The sequence below is a fragment of the Dermacentor albipictus genome, chromosome 3 (assembly GCF_038994185.2).
Source record: "Dermacentor albipictus isolate Rhodes 1998 colony chromosome 3, USDA_Dalb.pri_finalv2, whole genome shotgun sequence".
In the NCBI taxonomy this organism is placed as follows: Eukaryota; Metazoa; Arthropoda; class Arachnida; order Ixodida; family Ixodidae; genus Dermacentor; species Dermacentor albipictus.
In genome coordinates this window covers 129,602,264-129,623,548 of record NC_091823.1, presented here as the reverse complement: position 1 = coordinate 129,623,548, position 21,285 = coordinate 129,602,264, and the positions used below count along the sequence as shown (strand labels likewise).

General features: G+C 50.7%; 1 protein-coding gene across 4 annotated transcripts in view; it reads right to left on the bottom strand.

Annotated features, from left to right (window-relative positions):
• Positions 1-614: 614 nt before the first annotated feature.
• Positions 615-21,285, bottom strand: part of LOC135912847 (uncharacterized) — a 335,829-nt gene continuing 315,158 nt past the window's right edge. For 3 of the 4 annotated variants that reach the window (XM_070536050.1, XM_065445403.2, XM_065445406.2), the window contains 5 exons: positions 19,126-19,327; positions 11,195-11,373; positions 9,673-9,748; positions 4,793-4,996; positions 615-3,826 (listed from right to left, as the gene is read on the bottom strand). In XM_070536050.1, coding sequence (XP_070392151.1) covers positions 3,651-3,826; positions 4,793-4,996; positions 9,673-9,748; positions 11,195-11,373; positions 19,126-19,327 — 837 coding nt within the window. In that variant the 3' untranslated portion in view covers positions 615-3,650. The remainder of the gene's footprint in view (positions 3,827-4,792; positions 4,997-9,672; positions 9,749-11,194; positions 11,374-19,125; positions 19,328-21,285) is intronic. The other variant, XM_065445404.2, reaches the window with a different exon arrangement.

Sequence of the window (21,285 nt, the reverse complement as noted above, 5' to 3'; positions counted from 1 at the left end):
CTTTGACTGAGACTATTCATCCAGATGGCACTAGCCAGAGGCTTCCCGCTCATTTGTTATCTTTAAATTCCTTCAATTCGATTCTGTGCGATGCTTTATTCAGTTTACTACTCTTTAATTCAAGTCTGCACCTCAGTTACACTTTGGCCAGCTTACTTCGGTCCAGTGTAATTGTAAAATATAGGGCCACAAAAACAGAACAAGCTTCAGCCGCAATGGGAGCACGGTAATTGTTTAACGAGAGATGCCGAAAATCACCTTCAGGTTTCAGGAAAGCCGCTTCCAGCACAAATACGGCACCAGTGCGCAGACATGCTGCATGCCTTAACTCAACATGTGCAGTGGTGCTGCTCAACTTCGGCTTACCTTGCCGCGACCAGATTTATTTTATTTTATTTTTGTCTGCTACAATTCACACACCCCGCCCTCTCCTCTGGGCTCCTCCTTATATTCTGAGGCCAACTTTACGGAAGCTTGAAGGTGTACCTCTCTCTAAAGGACTGAGTACAACAGTTTCTGAGCACCCCGAAATAGGCTTCACCATTGAAGCTGGCATGCTGTCGTCTGCTCAGGCGCCTCGCAACTTCGAGGGAAATGAATTGAGCACAAGACACTTAACGTCTGAAAGTCTTGTTTTTATTAGCAATGAACTTCTCGCGAAGGAAAAAAAAATGAAACAAGCTACACGAGTTCATTAAATAACGAAGAAATTAGTCAAAACAACTTGTAATTACAACAACAAGCTTGGCAGTTTCTTCCCTCTTTTGTTTCCTCCTTTACCTTCCTCGACGGGCCTTCTTCCGGCGAGAGGTATGTGCGTCACCATACGGTGCGCAGACGCCACACTTCGTACATTCTCTCCACAACAGCACGAAGCAAAAGAGCTTTTCTTCTTTTTTTTTTGCAGGTCATTAACTTAGCATTACCGGACATCATCGTCGTCAACAACAGGACACGTAAGTAAGGAGAACAATTAGGTGTCATCAGTGGGTTGGCAACGTTGAACACTGTCTTGAAGTAGCGAAAAGACAAGAAAGTGCGAACAAGAAAACAAAAAACAAGGTTGGGGGAATGTCAGACCAACAGTAAACATACTCGTTCGGTCGTTTTTCGTGGTTTCAATTTTCTGAAAATTACGAATAACTTTCTGCCGCGAATGGCTGGAAATGAAACTTCATGGAGAAAGGTTACGGGGTCTGTGAACTTCATTGCGACCTAAGTTGCGTATGATGTGGGGTGCACGATGGCAATGCATAACACTGCAACTCTCGGAACTATGTGACGGCAGCTGGACGTCACTATTATTTGGGGAGCCATCATTGCTACCAGAATGGCTTTACCATTCCCACCGAGTTTCCGCAGCAGATTTCTGGCTGTGCTAGCTTGTTCGATTAATCAGACTCTGTTCATTGTTATGATGAACTTAACAAAAGCACTGTTGTTTTCTTCCACTTTGGAAGCACTCCCTTTTTTGACAGCGTTGTCGTTTTGCTCCCCAGCCAGTTGCTGCAGTAGAATTCCGCGAAAAAGTAGCGAGAAAGAGTACAACGCGTAGATATTGCAACACAACGCAGTAGAAACGAAAATAAGGGTAACACGAAGCACTGAGCAAACTATCTATACAGTGGAGTACAAATGCAGGGGCTCCGGTGTAACAATAACAAGTATTACGCACGTAGAACAAACCAAGGCAAAAGGACAACTTGCAGAAGGGAACATCGAGGATACCCCATTCTTATCTTAGTGAGGTGACCGTGCGAGTTCATTTTCAGCACTTTGAGGTGTGCTGATCCAGTACTCATTGCCTGTTCAGAGGAAATCTCTACGCCATCAACGGTGTACGTAGACTTCCAAGAACAAGCCCAGAGTGTTCTTACTTGTGCCGGTTATGTTCAGAACTAAAGTTCACTGGATAGAATGAGCGTACTACTTTCCTGGCTTCGCGATGGGAGCATTTCGTTTGCGATTAGGAATCTGCAATGCAAGTGTCGGGGTTCCACGACGTTCATCTCTACTGCTTAGAATAAAACACAATAACCACAATGAAATAAAAGCGACATGCGAGACACTAGCTCGCGTTCAAGCGCAAAGCGTTCTGTCTCGTCTACAGGCGATCAGGATAACAACGTAGGATAAAAGAAAAATAAACAAGTAAACAAAGGAAGCGATCGTCAGCCACATTTGACTGCTAGAACGTCTGCGTGCGGCTGGAACAGTAAGAAACAGAGGAGAGACCACAACAAACATCGCAAGCAGAGGCGCACTGCTTCGCGCTCGCCGCGGGAGTCAGTGGCGACGACGAATGTGTTTGCTTGGTTCCTAAAATGTACAGTCAGGCTGGTCGCAACAGTCTCACAGTAGTTTCAGTGCACACGTTCAAAAGCAAAAATTGAAAAATAAAGAACACCGCTTCGTCGCTCGATCATTGCTGCATAACGGGGCACTCGGAACCGCCCTACGTGTCCTTCTCTCCTTCCTCGCTGAGGAAGCGACCTCCCGCTATGCGGCGCTGGCCACTCTTCACTCGCGCATTCGACCTGCCACACACATTCACGCACGGGCACGCAGCACAGGCACACCGATAAACAAATGCAAAACAAACACTGAAATAAAAGACGTTGTTCCTCATAGAGCCGCGGACCCGATGCGATCGGCTCGTCTGGACCAGGTATCTGGTCCTAAACCTCGTGACTTCGACGAACCGCCACATGGCAAGACTGAAGACGTATTTTCGCGCCGCCGTAGTTCAACCGCCTGCCCGAAATCTGGAAGCACTGTTTCGACGAACAAGCCGCGGCACGGCACATCGGCAGCGGATGTCCCTCGGAATTCGCCCTCCTGGTCTGTCGCCCTTGGCGAAAATTGGACGACGTGCGCGATCCTCAGGTCTGGCAACAACACCGCAGCCGAGTGAGAAATTTCGTGGCTCACTTTCCGGGACGAAAGCGGCCCGTGGTTTCTTCATGGTTGCAACATGCAAGACGAGTCCAGCCGCGACCGTTTTCCAATTTCTTGCTCATTTGCTTCGTCATTAGAGGTGGTGGCGCAGCACATGGTGGCCTCCACGACATGCACCACGTTCCAAACGTGTTGCCAGTGGCGTCTTTGACAGCAGAAACGTAGGCATGCTTCGGGAGCCCGATAGCAGGCGAGGCAGCGTTTTTTGCCGGCCATGAAGTTGCTACCTGGGTTTTAGGCACGCTACGCAGAGCACAATTCCGTGTCTCCGCATTCGTCGCTTGCCTTGTCCAGGCGGTACCAGAGGATAGCAGAAACCAGAGCAGATGTCTCGGCCATGCCGTCTTGCCTGTTCTTCGAGCAGTTTCTGCGCTGCAGAAAGTGTCGCGTGTCACACTCGGCTTGCGGTCTCTTCTCGCGCACATGCTTGGCGGTCGGGGCTCGAATCAGTGCTTCCCGGTGGAGAAGACGGCCCTGACTCGGCCGTAGAGGGCGCTTCTCTTGTGCGGCTTCCAGGCGGGCGGCGGCTGTGGGGCCGCGGCGCCGGTCGGCAGGGACCTCGAGCACCGAGGCTGCGGCAGTGGCGGGGGAAGTCGCGACGCGAGGGGCTGCTGCGGGTTCGGTAGCTGCGACAGCGGAACGGTAGGCTGGCGGCCTCGACGACGGGAGGCGACCCCGTCGCGGGCCGCCTGTCATTCCCACTCGCCGACGTACACTTGGCGGGGCAGCTGGTTGTAGGCCGACGAGGGGCCGCTCGGTCCTCCCCGGCCGATGCGGCCGTAGATCTTGGAGTAGTCGTCGTCGCCGCTGGAGCCGCCGCTTCCGCCGCCGCTGAAGCCTCGATCTCCTGCTCCTGCTGTTGGTGCGTCTGCGAGTAGGCGGAGAGAGACGGAGAGGGTCAGTACGACGCGTTAGGCCTAAATCTGTCGTCATTACATTCCCGCGAAGCTGACACTGCGGCTAATTACGTGGGACAATAGACTGACTGGATCGGGTTCCATACTTGAGAACAGCGTGAAAGACAAGACGGCACAAGCGCTGACTGGCGAGTGGAGTTTAGTCTGCACGCGCACGACAGTATGTATAATGGGACAGAAGTGTCCCACTATATAACATGTGTGCGACGAGTTCACGTCCTCGCCGGACCTGGAATAAATGTTCTTCGCTCACTCATATAACATGTGTGTGTGTGCGTGTGTGCGTGCTGTTTTCAAGCATATCTGAGACAGCTGCAACGGAAGTTCTTCGCTTTCTTAAGAAACATGTGCCTATCGCAGCAAGGAAAGTGGAAGCGGTGGGTTTAAACACATCTCCAGCTCCATAAGAGCGTCGGCAAACCACTAGGTGTATAGGATGACCACGGCAGTCGAATATTCACATTAGTGCTACACCACAGGGGATAATGAATCGGAAGACGTGGCACCGATATTGGCACAACATCGTGAGCTGGTCGTGTCCATCACTTCATAAGTAAAATTCCTCAAGATTCTGATACATTGGTCCGCGAATTAAATGTGGATCTCTCAGAAGTGAAATCCACAGTTTGGTATCTCTCATCCTTACGCATCACAGTTTTGTTGATTAGCCGTCAGAAATAAGCTACACGACATTTATGTGGCTTACACGCGGATACAGCTATCAAGCTTCTTTCATTCTAATCGTTGGAAGAGAATCCGCGGTGCATGTCCAGGCGTACTCAAGCAAATTACAAGCGCTCACTGCAGAAGCAGACGTTTACATTTTACCTCGCGTAGTTTGGCGCTGTGAACTGAAAAAAAGAAAAAAAGAAGAGCAGAAAGCAAGGCATCCGCTTGCGTGTGGTTGCCACACTTACGGTGCGTGACGGTGGAGCAGCTTCCGTAAGCCGAGTCGTAGATGGATCGTTCGGGTCCCTTGAAGAGGCTCAGGTAGTTCTGGCTGTGGCTTCGCGGCATGGGAGCGGCCGCCATGGCACCGGATGCCGGGTGGTGGCCGTCCTCCTGGCCACGCTTGGCGAAGTTGGGCACGCGCGCCCGGAAGCCGCAATAGTACGGGTCATCTGTGTGAAGAACGATTCGGTGTTAGCATCTCACGCCGCGACCATGTCAAGGCGGCGCTCATTTGGAGTGCCACAAATCTAGAGAACAAAATATAATGGTAAAGGTCTGGTAAAGACAAAGCAACGACAGCCGCATGCAAGCCGTGCTAGAGTAGCAATATTGTACGAGAGCTGCAATAAGCAACGCGAGCATTTACGACGGCAGATCGGGCCTCGTCGAAGTTCTTTGTTGACGTGTGCTTGCCTTCATTTTCTTTCCGGGGAACCTTGGCGGTAGCAGGGCCACAACTTGAGCGTGTACTTTCTTATGATACGATTACACGAATCGGCGATTCTTTTCCGAGCTGATTACGAGGAGAATTATTTATAGTCCCTAAGGTTCAGCATTGACACTTAGTGCGACGCCAACTGTACTCGACATTGTGCAAACTGTCGAGATGATAATTATTCTCTAGGTAAGGCTGTTATGCAAGTACTTTCTGTGGTTAGCCCAGTGAGCAGTCCGCGGACAAGAATATTTTTCGTGTATCCCGAAAGCCACAACTTCTGAGACGACTCGGAAAACGTCTCAGAGCCATTATGAGCAATATGCTCGCTACAGGTTGTCGCAGTGCCCAAGAAAATTTTCAGATGCGTTACACATCCAGGGACATGCACACGTAGCTGCTCTTGAGAATCGGGGCCTTACGTCAGCACGCCGTCTTGTTGCACAGGAGGAACGGGGGCAAATTTGTTACGCGCATGCGCAGCGGCGTGATTTGCGTTGATCAAGCTGGTCACACGTGCCGAGAGAGACAAAAGCAGCTGAGAGAGGACGAGTGCCGCCCGTGAAGTGTGTTGTGTTCTTGTGATGGTTTCGCTTTCTTGCTCTGATACCGCAAGGGAAACGCAACAACGCAAGGCGAGACAACCACACAAAGAGAACACGGGTGCGACCCACTTTCTATCCTTCTGTGTGGGTGTATCAGTTCATGCCATTGTGTCTTCCTTAGAGATAAATCGAATCATCCATCAACAAGTCCTTTAAGAACTCAGTCACTCTATATGTCACTCTTTCAGTCTATAATTCAATGCGTAGACAACCGAGGGGCCCGATTTTTATTAGTTTTATCATAGGAAGCCAACAAACACTGACACCAAGGACAACATAGGGGAAATTACTTGTGCCTAATGAATGAAATAAAGCAACGAGAAATTGATGGAAATGAAAGTGGATGGAGAAACTCGCTGCAAGTGGGGAACGAACGAATGCCAACGTTGTGGGATCGTTCCCCACCTACGGCAAGTTGTATTTTCATCCACATTCATTTTCATCAATTTATCGCTTCTTTATTTCATTTATTAAGCACTCGTCGTATAATAATATTCTCGTTATATATATACATATATATATATATATATATATATATATATATATATATATATATATATATATATATATATATATATATATATATATATATATATATATATATATATATATATATATATATATATCCCATTCTTTATGACACTGAAAAACGTGTTTTCTCATGAAAACGGCAGTCCCCTGATAAAAAGCCTGAAGATAAGCACATCTCGCGCCTGCTGATTTAGAGCTCAGCGCGCGGAGAGGAGGCGAGGGGGGGGGGGGCAACATCCGTGCTTTGGAACGATTCGCACGAGAAGCTCACTGCCTGTTTCGCTATGCGCGCCATTGTGACGTGGAGCGCGTCATACATGCACGCTCCAAGGCTGCGCCGGCGTTCCTTTGTTGAGATTCACCCGCACGTTATACAATCGCCGCGGAGGTGGGAACGCTGTCTTCTTCCTTCCTTCTTTATTTCCTTGTTTGTCTACTTTATGCACGTTTACGCTGAGCATGGGAGAGCTAACCAACAAAAAAAACAAGAACATCTTCAAATAAAGAGAAATAGAGAGAAGAAGAAAAAAAACACGAAAGGTCGCACTACAGAGAGCCAGCGTATCGGATACGTGTGCCGCGCGGTACCTGGGATTATACAACGGTGAGAGAAGGCGGGGGCCAGCCACGCACGTCCCATTTAGAGTAGGAAGGAAGCCCCCCCGAGCGGCGTCTCAAGGGCCTCCCACGAACTGAAAGCGCGCGCGCGCTGTACTGCCAACACCGCAAGAGCGTCCTGCGCGCGCGCTCGAGGATTCTCTCAAAAAAGGGCCGTCTGCAAACTGCAGCCCTTGCGAACCTGCACCGACCTACGCGCTGTCCCCGTTCTCGGCGTTCCCCGACTGACGACGTTGGCCGCTCGCCGCAACGGCGCGCTGCCGCCGGTGACGACTGGCGGATACGGTTTCCATCGCGCTAACATTCGGAATTCGTTACAAAGAGAGAGAGCTAGAGAGAGAGAGAGAGAGAGAGAGAAACTTCCCCGATATATCTGTGCAAGTCATATATCGAAGACCGCGAAGCACTATAAGGAAGGTGCCACGCCCTTCAGAAGTCCCAGTGGTCTAACTATACCCCAAATCTATTGAGGAACATTGCAGTTATTTCGCTATATCCGAGTATCTTCAGGCGCTTCACTATACAGAGCTTAGTACTTCTATACTCTTCGCTACATCCGACAAATATTCCTGCACGTTGTGCCGGCTCTACTGAGCTGGCTCCGCTCTGCATGCAACGCGCCCGTGCCCTAGCTGCTGGATACTGCGCTCGAGGCCGCAGGTCCGATCCCGGCCGCAGCGGCCGCATTTCGACGGAAGCGAAGTGCGAGAACGCTCGTGCACTTGGATTTAGGCGCACGTTAATAAAACACAAACGCGCGTGTCTGGTCAAACTTGATCCGATGTCCCCCACTATTGAGGGGGGGAGGGCACAAGCCTCACGATCATTATCTCGGTTGTGGCCCGCAAAACTTCGAAATTTAATAAGTTAATTAGTTGATACCGCCCACGCTGCCCCATTTCCGCCGCCGCCGCAGGAAAACCACCGCTGTGATAGTTTCTTCGTATGAGATGGCCGTCCTATCCCCATGCACTGTGCTACACTGTGCGCACGGCATTCCGCGGTGCACAGAGTCGAAGACAAAAGTGCGGGGGGTTTTGCACGCGTCTCGACCTCGCGACGCCAGTCAGTAGGCGCCGGTTCGCTTTCTTCGCCGGCAACGAGTGCGAAGAGCGACATCGCTCCGCGGGCGTCGGCTGTCTTTCCGTGGCTGACGGGGCGACAGATGAGCTTTCGGGCCACGGCTGCTGTTGTTTTTCTTTTCCACAGTTGTTTCTGCGCCCATTTGAAACCGAGCGCGTGGGCACCGGCCCCCTTGGTGACGGGCTACCACGCTCTTTTACTCGCAACGGTTACTTTTTCCCTCGACGCGGACGGTTCAAGGAGACGCCGGCGGGCCCCCGCAGGCCCCGCTGCGTTGGTTTTGACGCGTCTCGCACATTAGGCTTGCGACGAGTCTGTGCGGCCACTTCTTGCCGGGATTGTGCACGATGCAAGCTTTAACGAAGACGTGCGTTGATCGCGGTCCCTGTATGGTCTCGGCGGAACTGTGCAAGCACAAATGCCTCGGAGATGCCAAGTGCGTCTTTTGGTCGGATAGAGCTCCACTCTTTGACCGACACAAAGCGGAAAAATTTATACCGAACAGGAGAGGCGAGTTATTCGTTGTGGGTCACCTGACAGTCGATGACTTATGCTAACCATGTTTACATAAAACTTGCGATTTGGGTCTGGCTAAATCGACCGCTCTAATCTGGACGTCTCATGAGTGAAGTTCGTCAAGCCCAGACACAGATTCGCTGCGATTATACACGAACCCAAGCAAGGCGCGTTGAATCGGCGTCCGATGTATTACGTCTTTCAGTCGGCTGGAGTGTCGGTTTGGCCGTGGGTCGACCCGCGTGAATAATCTACCCTGTTCGCGTTGGCCAATCCTGAGCCGACGCTCCTCCAATATGACAGAACGGTAACGCGGTAACGCCGAACGCCAATTCAACAGTTTTGTCGGTTCGCGTAAACTGACCGAATGTCTTCCTTGACTTGATGCCGCTCACTCATGAGATGTCCAGGAAGAGAACCTGACTCAGAAAGAGCATTTGATGATGTACTATGTTTTCGTGGGTTGAAAGCGAAGACGTTGCCGTTCTTACGCGATGACGAGGACTGTGTTAATAGGTATGTACTTGAGGCATAGTATATTATAAGCTTAGATGCGATCACACTGTCAGATCGTCTTGAGATCAGGTACTTTACTTGTTTTTTTTCGAAAAGACAAACAAAAACGAAGCAGCCTAATCATCTGCATACGCATCCCCCCCCCCCCCCCATTCTCTTTAGTATGCTTTGGTCGCACGACAGTTAAGGTGCCGGCAAGGCAGACAGGCAGCCGAGGTGCCCGTGGCCACACAACTCTCACTTCTCTCCGTCTACTGTATCTTTGTTATCCCCCTCTTCCTATCAATCAATCAATCAATCAATCAATCAATCAATCAATTGGCACCTTTCGCGTGTTTGCGAAAAAGTCCTTTCGAGCGTCTTCTCACAAGTATGCCTGCAGTGGAGGGACAGAATAGACGTTGTACGTAGCATCCTGACTTTTGGTTCAGTTGACGTCGCCGTTAAAGTCAAGGAATAGAACACACCTCAGTCATACAAGGAACTCGAGAAGTTGTGATGTCAGGTGCGGCAAAATGATGCCGACATGTTGTTAACTTACCGTAGAAACCAGGGTTCTTTTTCCGGTTGATAGGAGCTGGAGGTCGGACCGCAGGATCCACATCCTCGTAGTCAGGCTGCAAGTAGAAAGAAGAAGGATTTGTGGACAGTTACATCACCGGCCGGCAATGCAGCCTGGCAAAATAATCTGACGTAAAGGATCCGACGAAAATTAACAAAAACTTCGCAATTTATCTGAGGGAAGGACAGGTTTGTGTGTACAAGAGGGATAATATTTAATGGCAGAAATACGGAGAGGTGGTACTGAGTGAAGTGTCTCTAGGTGATATCGTGAATATGACGAGGGCTGTTAAGCATATTGCTTGTTGTGCAACGCGTACGTCTACACTTGACAGCACAGCACAGTCATCTTCGCGGGCAGAGGTACAAGATACTGCAGTGCAGCTAGAAGACTGCCTACAGCTTTCATTATTTTTGCCGCTGTTCGCGCCACTGGCGTATTTAGACAGTACAAAAAATTACTGGCACTCATGTCACCCAGAAGCGAAACAACGTAATTTGTTTGCTGTTGGAGTATCCTCGCAAATATCATTTCAATAGCATGGCTTCTATCTTTCCGATGTGTGTTGCAAAGCCATGCGTGTGCCGTGTTTCGACAGCATAATGTATCTAACGAAGCTGTCTTGCACGCCTTCTCAACATACATATGATACACTTCGGACCACAAATGCGCGAGCGTGTGAAATGCTCTTACCATCGGTGCAAAAGAAGGTGTCGAGAGAGCAGAAGAGAATGGCGCACAGCGACGACACAAGTCTATATGAAGACAAACAAACTGCACATAATTTTGGACTATCATGCAAATCGTTCTTTACGTCTATACAAGACCTGTGAATAATGTATGTTGGCTATATGCTTTGAGTTTGTGTTAATATTGTGTTGAATTCGTTTGTCGTTTTCTCAGCTGACCTGAAGGGCAACCCCATAGGCTGCAGCCGCGGAGCACGAAAATAAACTAAGAGGGAGCATTACGTCATACAGCCAGACTTCGCAAGCCGCCTCTCCGTGCATCCATTCGCTTCGCCTTTCTATTTACATAAAAAAAAAGTCGGACCAACACGTGACCCTTCACTCCGCGGGCTCGTCTTAGTGTGCTTGGTTCCTCGTAGGTTCTTCATCGACGCGTCCTCGTTCGGGTGTTTTGCCAACCTGCGCACATTCGTTCCGATATGCTCGTGCAGCTTGGTTTGCTTTATTGCCACGCGCACATTTATCGTCCTCTTTGCAACTACGCGAGTGCGGCGGCCACGCGTTGCTGGTGGCGCCAGTTTTCTCTTCGCAACAGCGTGCGCTGAGCGCGGGTGACGAGGCGGCGTTAACACGCTAAAGCTCACCGCGACACAATCACGCGTCGGGCCAACATTTTGCTGGTTTCAGTTTTGTTAATACAATACCCTCCCTCCAACTTATTGAACCTTCCTCCGCGGCTTCAGCTGTATACCCTTAGGTGACCCTCGCCCCCACAAACTTTGCGAGAAGTGAGGAAGAGGATCGTGTCTGACCCTGGGCACACTGACGCGAGGCAAGTCCCTCGGCGGCAGCTTCGGTGGCTTCGCCTCCCTGGGCGGCTGCGGCTGCTGGCGCGGCACGGCCCCCGGCAGGCTGTACGGGTCCTCCTCGGGCAGCCTCAGCGGCCGGTCGAAGACGCTCACCAGGTTCGGGGCGCTCTGGCGCTTGGACACTGCGGCGCAGAGCACGCGTGGCACAGGGTGAGCGACTCGCGAGGCTGTGGCACAGATGTAAGCGGCATGCATTGGTAAGACAACGGGAATTTCGACGATACAATTACCAGAAAAGCCTCGGTCAAGAGGAATCGCCGAAAAAAGAATTTAAAAAAAAACGCGATAGCAGTGGCCTATATGAGCAAATTAGCGAGCACCGCGAAAATCCGCTTTTTTCATTGACGGGACTTTTGTTTAAACAAGGATCACCGCATACACTCGAGATGAAGGTGGCCAGCTAAAATGGCTAAGTCATCATATCGCTCGCTGCTATCCTATACACAGCAAGTCACTTCATACTCCCCGATATGAGACGTGCGATACTTTGCCCACCTTTTCATAGGCCTCCAGGTCGTCCCTGTAAATAAAGGCGTTTTTATCGCCACCCTTTCACAGCCAATGTGAGAGACACTTGATATAATTGATTAGATTGGCGGTCAAAGTTGCAAACGCCCGGCACTTGAATTCGTGCAGCTTGAAGGCACGTTTGCAAGAAGTTACATCCGGCATGCGAACGTGATAGCGACCCGCTACTGGTTTTTGTTTAAACGTCAACAGGCCAGAAAAGTGAGCAACTTGGGATCCGCAGTGCTTGAGCAGTAAAGGGACCGGCTAAAATACATAGAGACCGTCGACATTGAAGCAAGCATGGCTAGCTGCAAGGACCGTAATTCTGTAGGGCTTGCTTTCTTGCACAACTGCAAAAGGTTGGCGCCCTATAGGCGATGTGTCGTCGACCTATTGCCTCGGCAACAACTCGTGATTGTCGCAAGCGTACTGCCAAAAACAGACAAACCTATAAAATAAAACGGGGTGAGAAGAACAAAGGTGACTCTCTTATTAGGAATAAACTTCGCAGTCCCTGTGTTTATGTGGGCGCCCGTCGGGCGAAAGTGAAATCGAAACCATGACAGGATTGCATCACGAAATGTCAAATGCGGCGCCGCTTGAATTATCAAAGGCGTAGATTCCTCCCCCCCCCCCCTCCTATTGTGACAGGTGGGAAGCAGCAAGTCTCATCCGGGATGCCTCGGCGGGGGTTTGGGAAGGGGGGCAAGGCACGCGCCAATAACCGATCAGCGCCCCCTCATCAGCTTTCCACGTAAGTTCTTATCCCACCGTCTTCCCACTCCATAGCCCGACGCCCAGTATTCCGAAAACAGTCGCGCGGCTCGCAAAAAGGCGCCAAGCACTGGCGCTTCGTGTGTCAGGTTTCCCCCGACTCCACGATGTGCCATTCGGCGGTGGGCCACAGGGGCAATTGGCGCGCCGACACAGAGGCCCGCGAATTCTCGCAACCCGTCCATTTCTTTATCTTCGTTTCCCCTTCTCTCTATCTCTCCGCGGATGGCATTCGTTGTCGAATATGCAAGGCGCTCGAGAGAAAGTAGATCGTGCCACCACCACCTCTGCTTACTGCGGTGGCTGTGCCGTGATTGCGGCGGCATGTCGGGTACCTCCGATAGGCCGCCGCTGTCCTCGGTCGGTCACGGCGCGCGTGCGGCGGTGGCGACGGAAACAGCCGGCCGAGGAAGGGGGGTATCTTCGCTGCGCGTCCGCGCGCGCAACCACGCCCCCTCCTATTTGGCTGGCTTGAGGCATGGTGACGGGGGCCAGCGCCCTTGACGCGCGTGCGCTGGAAGCCGCAGCGTTAAGGCTCTGCTTTTGCTTTATCTAGACCCCACTTCCAGGGCTGTCAACTATGCGCGCAGCGCGTATTTGCGCGTACACAACACCGCAGGGAAGGGAGGGGTTGACGTGATTGCAGGCACGGACTCCACTCGTCTATACCCGACTACAAGATGGCGTCGTTGATCTCCTCTTCGTACTCTCCCAGCTCTTTCACATCGGCGGTAAAGTTAAGAGACTCCTCACTCTCCCCCACCTACCTGTACTCCCGACCCTCTCGCGTTCGCTGTTTCCTGCTAAACTTTTGATATCCACACTGGCGGCAGAGGTGGAGCCGTCGTCTGTTGGCGGCAGTGTGTGCGTGCGGGAGTACGTGCTCGGAGAGAGCCTCACTTTCGTAGATTGTGTCCGGCTTGGCTCCCTGCCCCAAGGCGGTGAGTTCGGCCAGGGACCCGGCACAGCGTCGCACGCACGTACTACCAGAGACGCCGCGCTCATACGATGCCTCCAGCCAGCCTCGCTCTATACGGTAGCTGCCTTGTGCACGTCGGCTCGCGAGTCCGCGCGAGCGAAACCTGTGATTACCTTTGGCGGCTGCGGCGGCTTCCGCGCGTTCGTGTGCGCGGATCAACATCGCGCCGAGCGGTAAAGACCCCGTATCGCCCCCCCCCCCCCTCTCTTTCTCGTCCCTCCCTCCCCCCTCTCTCCTTTCCTCCCAGTGTGTTTCTCCAAGAAAGAGCTGACCGGGCGATCTCGTGCGTAACACTCTTCGCGGCAGAGAGCTCGGCTCAACCCTTTGCTTCTAATTTGGAGACGTCGCCGCCCCGGTCCCATTGGCCCAATGACCGCGTGCGGGTAAATAATGGTCGGTCAGGCTGAACGGTCCCTGGCCGCGGGGAAGGTTGCGATTATACGCGCGCGTTGTTTCGAGATTGTTTCTCCTCCTTCGGGAGGACCGAATTTCCTCGCGCGTGAGTCATGGGAACCTCTCCGCTAGCGATGGAGCGGGGGTAGGCGAGCAGCTCAGGTGCGAACGGTATATAGTGGGTGTACTTAGTGCGCCGAGCAAAAGCGGGGCGAGCGGGAGGGCGGGCGCCTCCGCCTCCCTACAAGCGTGATGATAAAGGTCGCGGGCTGCGTTGTAAGTACGCGGCAAGGCAGTGCCGACGTGCGAGGCCAAGGACGAGGTGCGTGGATTCTGGCGAGAGTGGTGATGCTGTATATTACTGTGTACGCAAAGTCTGCGTGGTTTGCTTGTACAGAAATCTGTTTTCTCTCTCTCGCTCTTTGTTTTTTAATCTTTTATGTCCTTCTTTTCTTACACCCTTCTGGCTTGTTCTCGAGCCTCGCATTACGTAGTTACAATTTCCGTAATTGTTTCGAGAGCTGAACTGGCCACCAGGAAACAATATGTACTGCGCCTGCAGTCGTATGCGCGGTGGAAAGAAGAGCTCGCTCCCTTTCCCCTGCCGCTGAAATTACTAGGCTAGGAAGACCCTTTGACGCAAGAAATGGATACGTTAATTCGTAGTACTTGCGTATTAAGAGACGTGCTTTGTTCTTTCCCTCTTTTTTTTCATTCGGTTAATGTAACAGTGCCCTTATAACTTGGTGCCGCAATGAGCACGGGGAAATCCGGGCGGCAAATACTCGTACTCATTATCTGTAGACCTGGTGTGAAGTGCGCTGGCATTATTTACCCTTTCTTATCCCTGCAACCGAGAAACTCGCGGGCTTCGCGGATTGGTTGGTTCGACTTCACGCCGCGCTACCGACATGTGCGTTGCAGTATTTTCCCGCAAAGCGTGATCCTGCTGCGGTCTCGTGACATCTTGGTTAACTCGAGAGCTCGTGGATCGCTTGCGACGAAGCTGTCATTTCGTAGCGAATTGGCCCTGGAATAAGGGCTCCAACCATCGTGCCTTATTTTATTTACATTTAATAAAGTTTTACTCTCTCTCTCTCTCTCTCTCGCGGCGGTCACACATGACTCGTAGACAGGCAATCAGTGCGAGCACACAAAAAGGGCTCCGTGGTATGTCGTAAACCATGAGAGGACAACTTTGATTGTGAATGTTTATCTCACCGGCTGTAGCTGACTAGAACGCACATAAATTGAATTCGTGCGTTTCGTAAAGCGATGCATTTCGAGATAATTCAAATATGAAATTTTACTGCGTCATTGTTTCCTGCGAAACAAACTTTATTCCGCGATAGTCTGCGGGGCTGATTGCCATTAAGTCTGGGGCACTGAAACATGTCGGCATGAGACAAAATATATAGGTTGATTTGGCATTCTACAAATTTTGTAAAGTAACCCCCCCCCCCCCCCCTTCTACCCGAACCTCTACCCCGCATTAAGATTTACGCACAACACCCTCTGGACGCTTCACGCAACACAAGCTAAGCACTGTGGCCGAGCAAGTGCAGTGACGTCAGTAAATAAATCGGCAGTGATGGTGATAGCTACGCCTGAACTTTGCGAAGCGATAGCATGGGAGGGGTCCTTTGATATGGTCGATTAGCTGTGGCATCACCTTCGCGCTGATAAGCGTTATATACGCTCACCAAGCTGATCAAACCAACTTAGTGTGCATTCTCGGTCACTTAAATTTTTGTTTTGTTTTTTTTAGAGAGAGGGTTGAGAAATGAGCAACAACATCTTGTACATCGTCCTTGAAACTCCGCGATTGTTCGAACACGGCCTACAGAAAGATTGAAAAATTAATTACGAACGTAACACCAGGTGCTTTTTAACACCACGCGCAGTGACTCCGAGTAGCGCCACGCCTCTTCAGTGCCGTCTTGGCCGTGTCTCGAGACGCGTGGGATGCGCCGAAGAATTGAATAAAGAAGCGTCATCGTAACAGACGCGCGTCGCATCGTGATCGTTGCCGTTATCTGGCCAAACACCCTCCCGCGATCAGCGATCGAGCTAGCTGCGCGCTGCCAAGTGCGCGCTTTCAGTGCCAAAACGCGGGGCAGACGAAGCCCAGCTGGCTTACCGTCACGGTTATATAAACGAGGCGGAAGCCCCGAAGAAGCTCCAGCGTTTCGCCGGGGCGTTGTTTTTCTTGGGAGCCCGTGTGCCTCTCGGACGAGTCGCACGGAGATGGGCTTTTCTTTTTTTTTTTTCGATCCTCTCATCTCCCGTTTTGGCAAGCTCCGTTCGGAGTCTGTCCATCGGTGCACGCAATCTCAGCGAGGCGCGCCGTGAGTCGAGCGTCACGAGGTTATAGAGCGGTCGGCATTGTTCCAATAAACGCCTTCTAGAAGACTAGAAGACCTCCTCCTCCTTTGCGTGGGTTTTTTTCTTCAGACATGCGGATGGGTGGACATCAAAATCCGCAGTGCCAACAGGAAAAAAAGATAAGCTTTCGAAGTGCGTCGCGCGGCTGCGTCCACACCTACGTTGAGTTTTCGTAGGTTTCGGCGGCGAGTATTTTTTTGATGCATGATGCCCGCGCGATCTGATAGCGACGCGGTTACGACAGCCACGAACACTATACTCTGGCAAACAGTGGCTATGCGTGCGTCCTAGAAGTTAGGCGAGCGGGATTCATGGAGACGGGAAACTGCGCAAAAAACGGTTACGCAGTAAGCTCCATGATGTAGGCCTGTATTGTGTATAAACCGAATATTAGCAGCGAATGGTATATGGTAGGCGGTACAGCGAAAAAGGCACGTGCGATGAGACGCGCCATTTTGTCCATGCTCAACGGAACTCAGACATTACTAGATGCAACTATACGGCGCCGATGTGGGCGAAAGATGCAGGTTCAGCCAGATTTGGATGGTTTTCCCTAAACTTCCTCTTTCTGGCTTCAAACGAATTTGTGGCTTTGAAAAATGATAGCTATAGGACCTCGTCGCTACGTTCATATGTGTTACGTTTTCCCAGCCCCGATGTCTTGAAGTACCATCCCATATAGTTTTCATAAAGTCATGTGTATTAACTTCCCGTTTGTTACGTTTCGCTTCCCGGTTGTTACGTCCAACGGCTGCTACCGTGCACCACCAACGCGGCGTCATCCGCCTACTTTGACCGCCGTGCACGACGCTGCTCAAAACGGTCAGCCGCTTCGCGGAACATGCCGTGCGGGGCAGAATGGTCACCATCGCCGTGTTCAGATCGTCTCCTGCCTCCGGTCACAACACGGCTCGCGAAGCCGAAGTACAGACGGAGGTGAACACAGGCACAAGGAGTAGCCCAGCGCACACGTTCGTGTACGCCTGCACGTAACTTTCGATACCCGGCGGGGTTACTTCGATGCATACAAGTCTACGCGGAAGTCTAAAAAAGGGCTGTGAGTGCTCGGTGAGATGTTTTTATTATCGATGGCGCGATCCAAGTACCAAATTAAAATTACGCGGTTCATTTAGCGTGATTTACGGCTACGACCGCTTAAAAGAAATGTTTAACGTTCAATCTAACCGGCAGGAAGCGCCAATGAGCTTTATTTATAGAGTTTTCAGTAGTTCGTTGGCTTCCCATTCAACTTCAAGGCATGTTTTGTATGACAGTAGCTTCTCGTCTCATCGGTAGAGCTTCCACGAGTTTATCGGATGTTACGTTATCTCGGATTACGCGTTAATCTTCCGTGGTCCCTTGCAAAATTATTAACGGGCTTCTACTGTAACTTACAACAAAAATATTGCGTTATAAATGCAACAATGCACGATAGTTATGTGGGCATATAAACTCTCACGCTTAGAGAAAATATAATTTCTTCGTAGTATTGGAAAGACGAAGCGGAATTAATAACGCTACAAGAATGTCTGAAGCTGCAAACACTATTGTTAAACAATCCATGTACTACCCATAGTTCGCGTGATAGCTGAACGACTGCAGCGTTTGAGTTCGTCTCGGCCGTGGTAAGTTTTTTAGGAAACTACGCCACGGAGGACTATAGTCGTGACAACATGAGTAACGGCTTATATAGTTATGGAACGCCATTCAATCTTCGTCGGCAGCGGCACTCGGCGTCCGTTACTGGCACTGAAAGAGCACGCTGCCTCTTCTTGCCGCTAGATGGCGAGCCATTACTGCCCGTTTCTGCGGGGCCATTCTGAATCGCCGCGGAGCTAGCACAGAACGAGTTTCCCCGTACGCCCTGCAAATTCTCATCGCAGTTTGGTCAACTCCGTAGGATAGCGTGGGTTATTACCCCCAGCTATCGCCATTACGTATAGTTCGTTCTCAAAAGCGGAGTCTTATAGTCTTTTTTTTTTTTATTCAGTGTGAAAGTTCTGCCTCTTGTATTATTTTTGTACTTTTTATCTTGTTTAGAGCTTTGGTTTGGTTACAATCCTGGGATCAGCAGCGAAACTACTCAATTTGTTCGCAGTTTATATTACTGCTGCTATAGTACTGTTACTACTACTACTACTACTACTACTACTACTACTACTACTACTACTACTACTACTACTACTGCTGCTGCTGCTGCTGCTGCTAGTAGTAGTATTAATAGTAGTAGTACTAGTAGTAGTACAGCAACAACGCTATAATTGTTACCACAGCCTAAATCGGCGCACAGATTCACGCCATGTGAAAAACCGAAAGCACCCCTTCATCCTACGCACCGGGGCACCATTAGATTCGGCACTGCTATGCTGCACCTCGCTGTGCCGTTGTGTAAATGACGTCCGTAAGTGGTGCGCAGATCAGCGCCGCAGAGCTTAACGCACCGGAATGGGAGGTCACTGGTCGCGTGCTCACAGGAGCCGATCAGTTCCATTCGCACTTTGCCAGGACCACTAATAGTGTGAACTGCTCAAAGCGAAAGTGGCACACCTGGCCGTCTTCGACGGCTTACGTGTGGCTAAAAGCGGAACAATAATGCGGTCGTCTGGAGCGGCATGTTGCTAGCCTGCACTCCACTAGCGTAAAGCAACGATGTGTTATAAAAGAAAGGCAAAAATGTGGGGGTGACATTTGCGAAGTAGACCGAGCTGCGAGCAATACGTACAACAGGAAATTTTAAGCGCAAGATCTAGACGCTTCCTGCTAAAAGCTGTGCATGCATATAAGGCTCGACAACAAAGCGGACGATTGGTGGAGAGAGAGAGAGAGCACTCACTGGGCGGAGGCAGCTTGGTCTTGAGCATGTCGAGGGCGACGATGTTGATGACCATGACCCAGACGGCGCAGTCCAGGAGTTCGGGGCTGTCTTTGACGAAGCAGACGCAGCTGAGGCACTGCGCCTCCAGGTGCCGCCTGTCCGGGTAGGCACGCTTCAGCTCACGGGACACGTTCTGCTGGAACTTCTTGATGTCGAATAGCTGCGCCGGTGAGCAGGGAAGGAAAGACGGAACACTCTATTATAGAGTCCGCGATGTGACATCAGGGGTGCTGCCTTGCAGACCAAAAAGAAAGCGAGAAATATTTGTCTTTAACATGCCCTTAAGGATGGTAATAGTTTGGTACTCCTTCATTAGAAGGCGCCTATTCAGGGCTATCAGTCAGACGGTGTACGATTATGAGCGAACTTGAGGTTTTCAGTGAATCATCTAGACGTATTTGCGCCCATGAGAAATATTGACGGGGCTGAGTAGGTTCTAAAAAGGGTCTTTTTTAGGCAACACTGCCTTATTTCAATTCCAGAACGAACTGGTGCGACAACTAAATCTAGATATAGGTGATTGCTTTGAAGAGGTGTAGATACTTACAAAGGACAACCCTTCCTTCAAACTCACAGTAGGTCAGTGCAGACACTGAACAAAGGAAATGCAAAGCTCATTATACTTTGGATGGAAGTTAAGTCACGGGCTTCATGAGAGAATTCCCGGAAAGTGGCTTTTGTGCAGGGTTCTCAAAAGTTATTCGAATTGATCTGAGAATTCGGGGATGTCGAGATTTATTGGGGAAGAAGCTACCGTCACTTAACAAAAAAATTTGATCGTTAGCTTCAGAATAGCTGCCTTCACATCGCGTTATGTGAACGTTTTTCACTGAGGACTAAAGTAATGGTTTATTCATGTTTCACACTGGCAGTGTCACTCTTGCCTCATGCTCTTAACTGCGCATGGACATACCGTTAGCATGTATGTTTATCATATTAAAATTCGTTACCACTTTCAAAATAAAGCAATGTGCGTTTCATAAGATTCATTGGATATTCTAAGGGAAAAGGTAATGCTGAATTTAGCGGCCAAATTTTCCCTCTGCACAGGCAGTGCGAACAGGTAACTCCTGCGCTGCGATTCATAACGAACATTGGCTTTGTTGTGGGTTCTAACCTCACTTCACTAAAGAAAAAAAAAACGAATAGAATTTGTAGCAGTCTTGCTGTTCTCCTACCCGGCCACTATGCAATCATTGACGCGATCTCCATTTAAATTTGAAACGCTCCTCTGCTTCGTTCAAATATTTTTGCCTATTACAGCACTGTCATTATCTCGCCGAAAATCTGTCCTCGCTAATAGGTGTGGATATGCATTCGGTAAAAAAAAAAAAGGAGGCCCAGAGAAATAGTCGTGCTCTGTAATTTCGCATTATCCCTCACATTCAACCTCTAACAGTACAACTGTGGGTCTAGTTCGGAACATGTTTTTCACACACGGTCATTTGGTAAATCAAAACACACTGCGCCACGTCATCCTAGTCGCCACTGGAGAGAGAAAGTGTGTGCGCGTGTTCCCTCAAGGTCCCTGAACTTCCCGCTGCCCACGCGCAGTAATACTCGCGGCAATCTTATGTCGCAAGATCAGAGGTGGCGATGACGCAACGCAACGTCTTCGCCGAGTACTTCACCCGAAGCGGTGCAATAAGAACGAAACAAAAAGCTCGTACCATATCACCGAAAGAACGCCATACGAGGATTTCGCGCCGTACATGTTTCAAGCGCCCTATCGCCAGCGACATCGCGGACGTCACGCGCACCGTGCCCCCTAGCGGAAAAAAGTGGCACTAATCGCGGCAGCTGAAATGTACGTTGGTACGGACGTTGGCACAAGAAGAGACGAGCTACCGTAGCCGCAAGTCGCCACTGTGGCGACGGCGGCGACGCCATTTTTCACGGGGAGCCAAGATCGAGCGCGGACGAAAGCGAAAGCGTTCCTGCTGCAGAGATCGCCGCTACAGATGTCGCGGACCACACGGTCGCCGCTGCACAGTCCACGGCGCGCGCCAGCGTACCGGTATAACGCGGTTTTCTGGTCGCCGTCCAGAACGGGCTCTCGCGTATCGCGTCCGATGATCGCCGAGCGGATGAACCGTGCGCTGCCGCCATTTTTCTTTA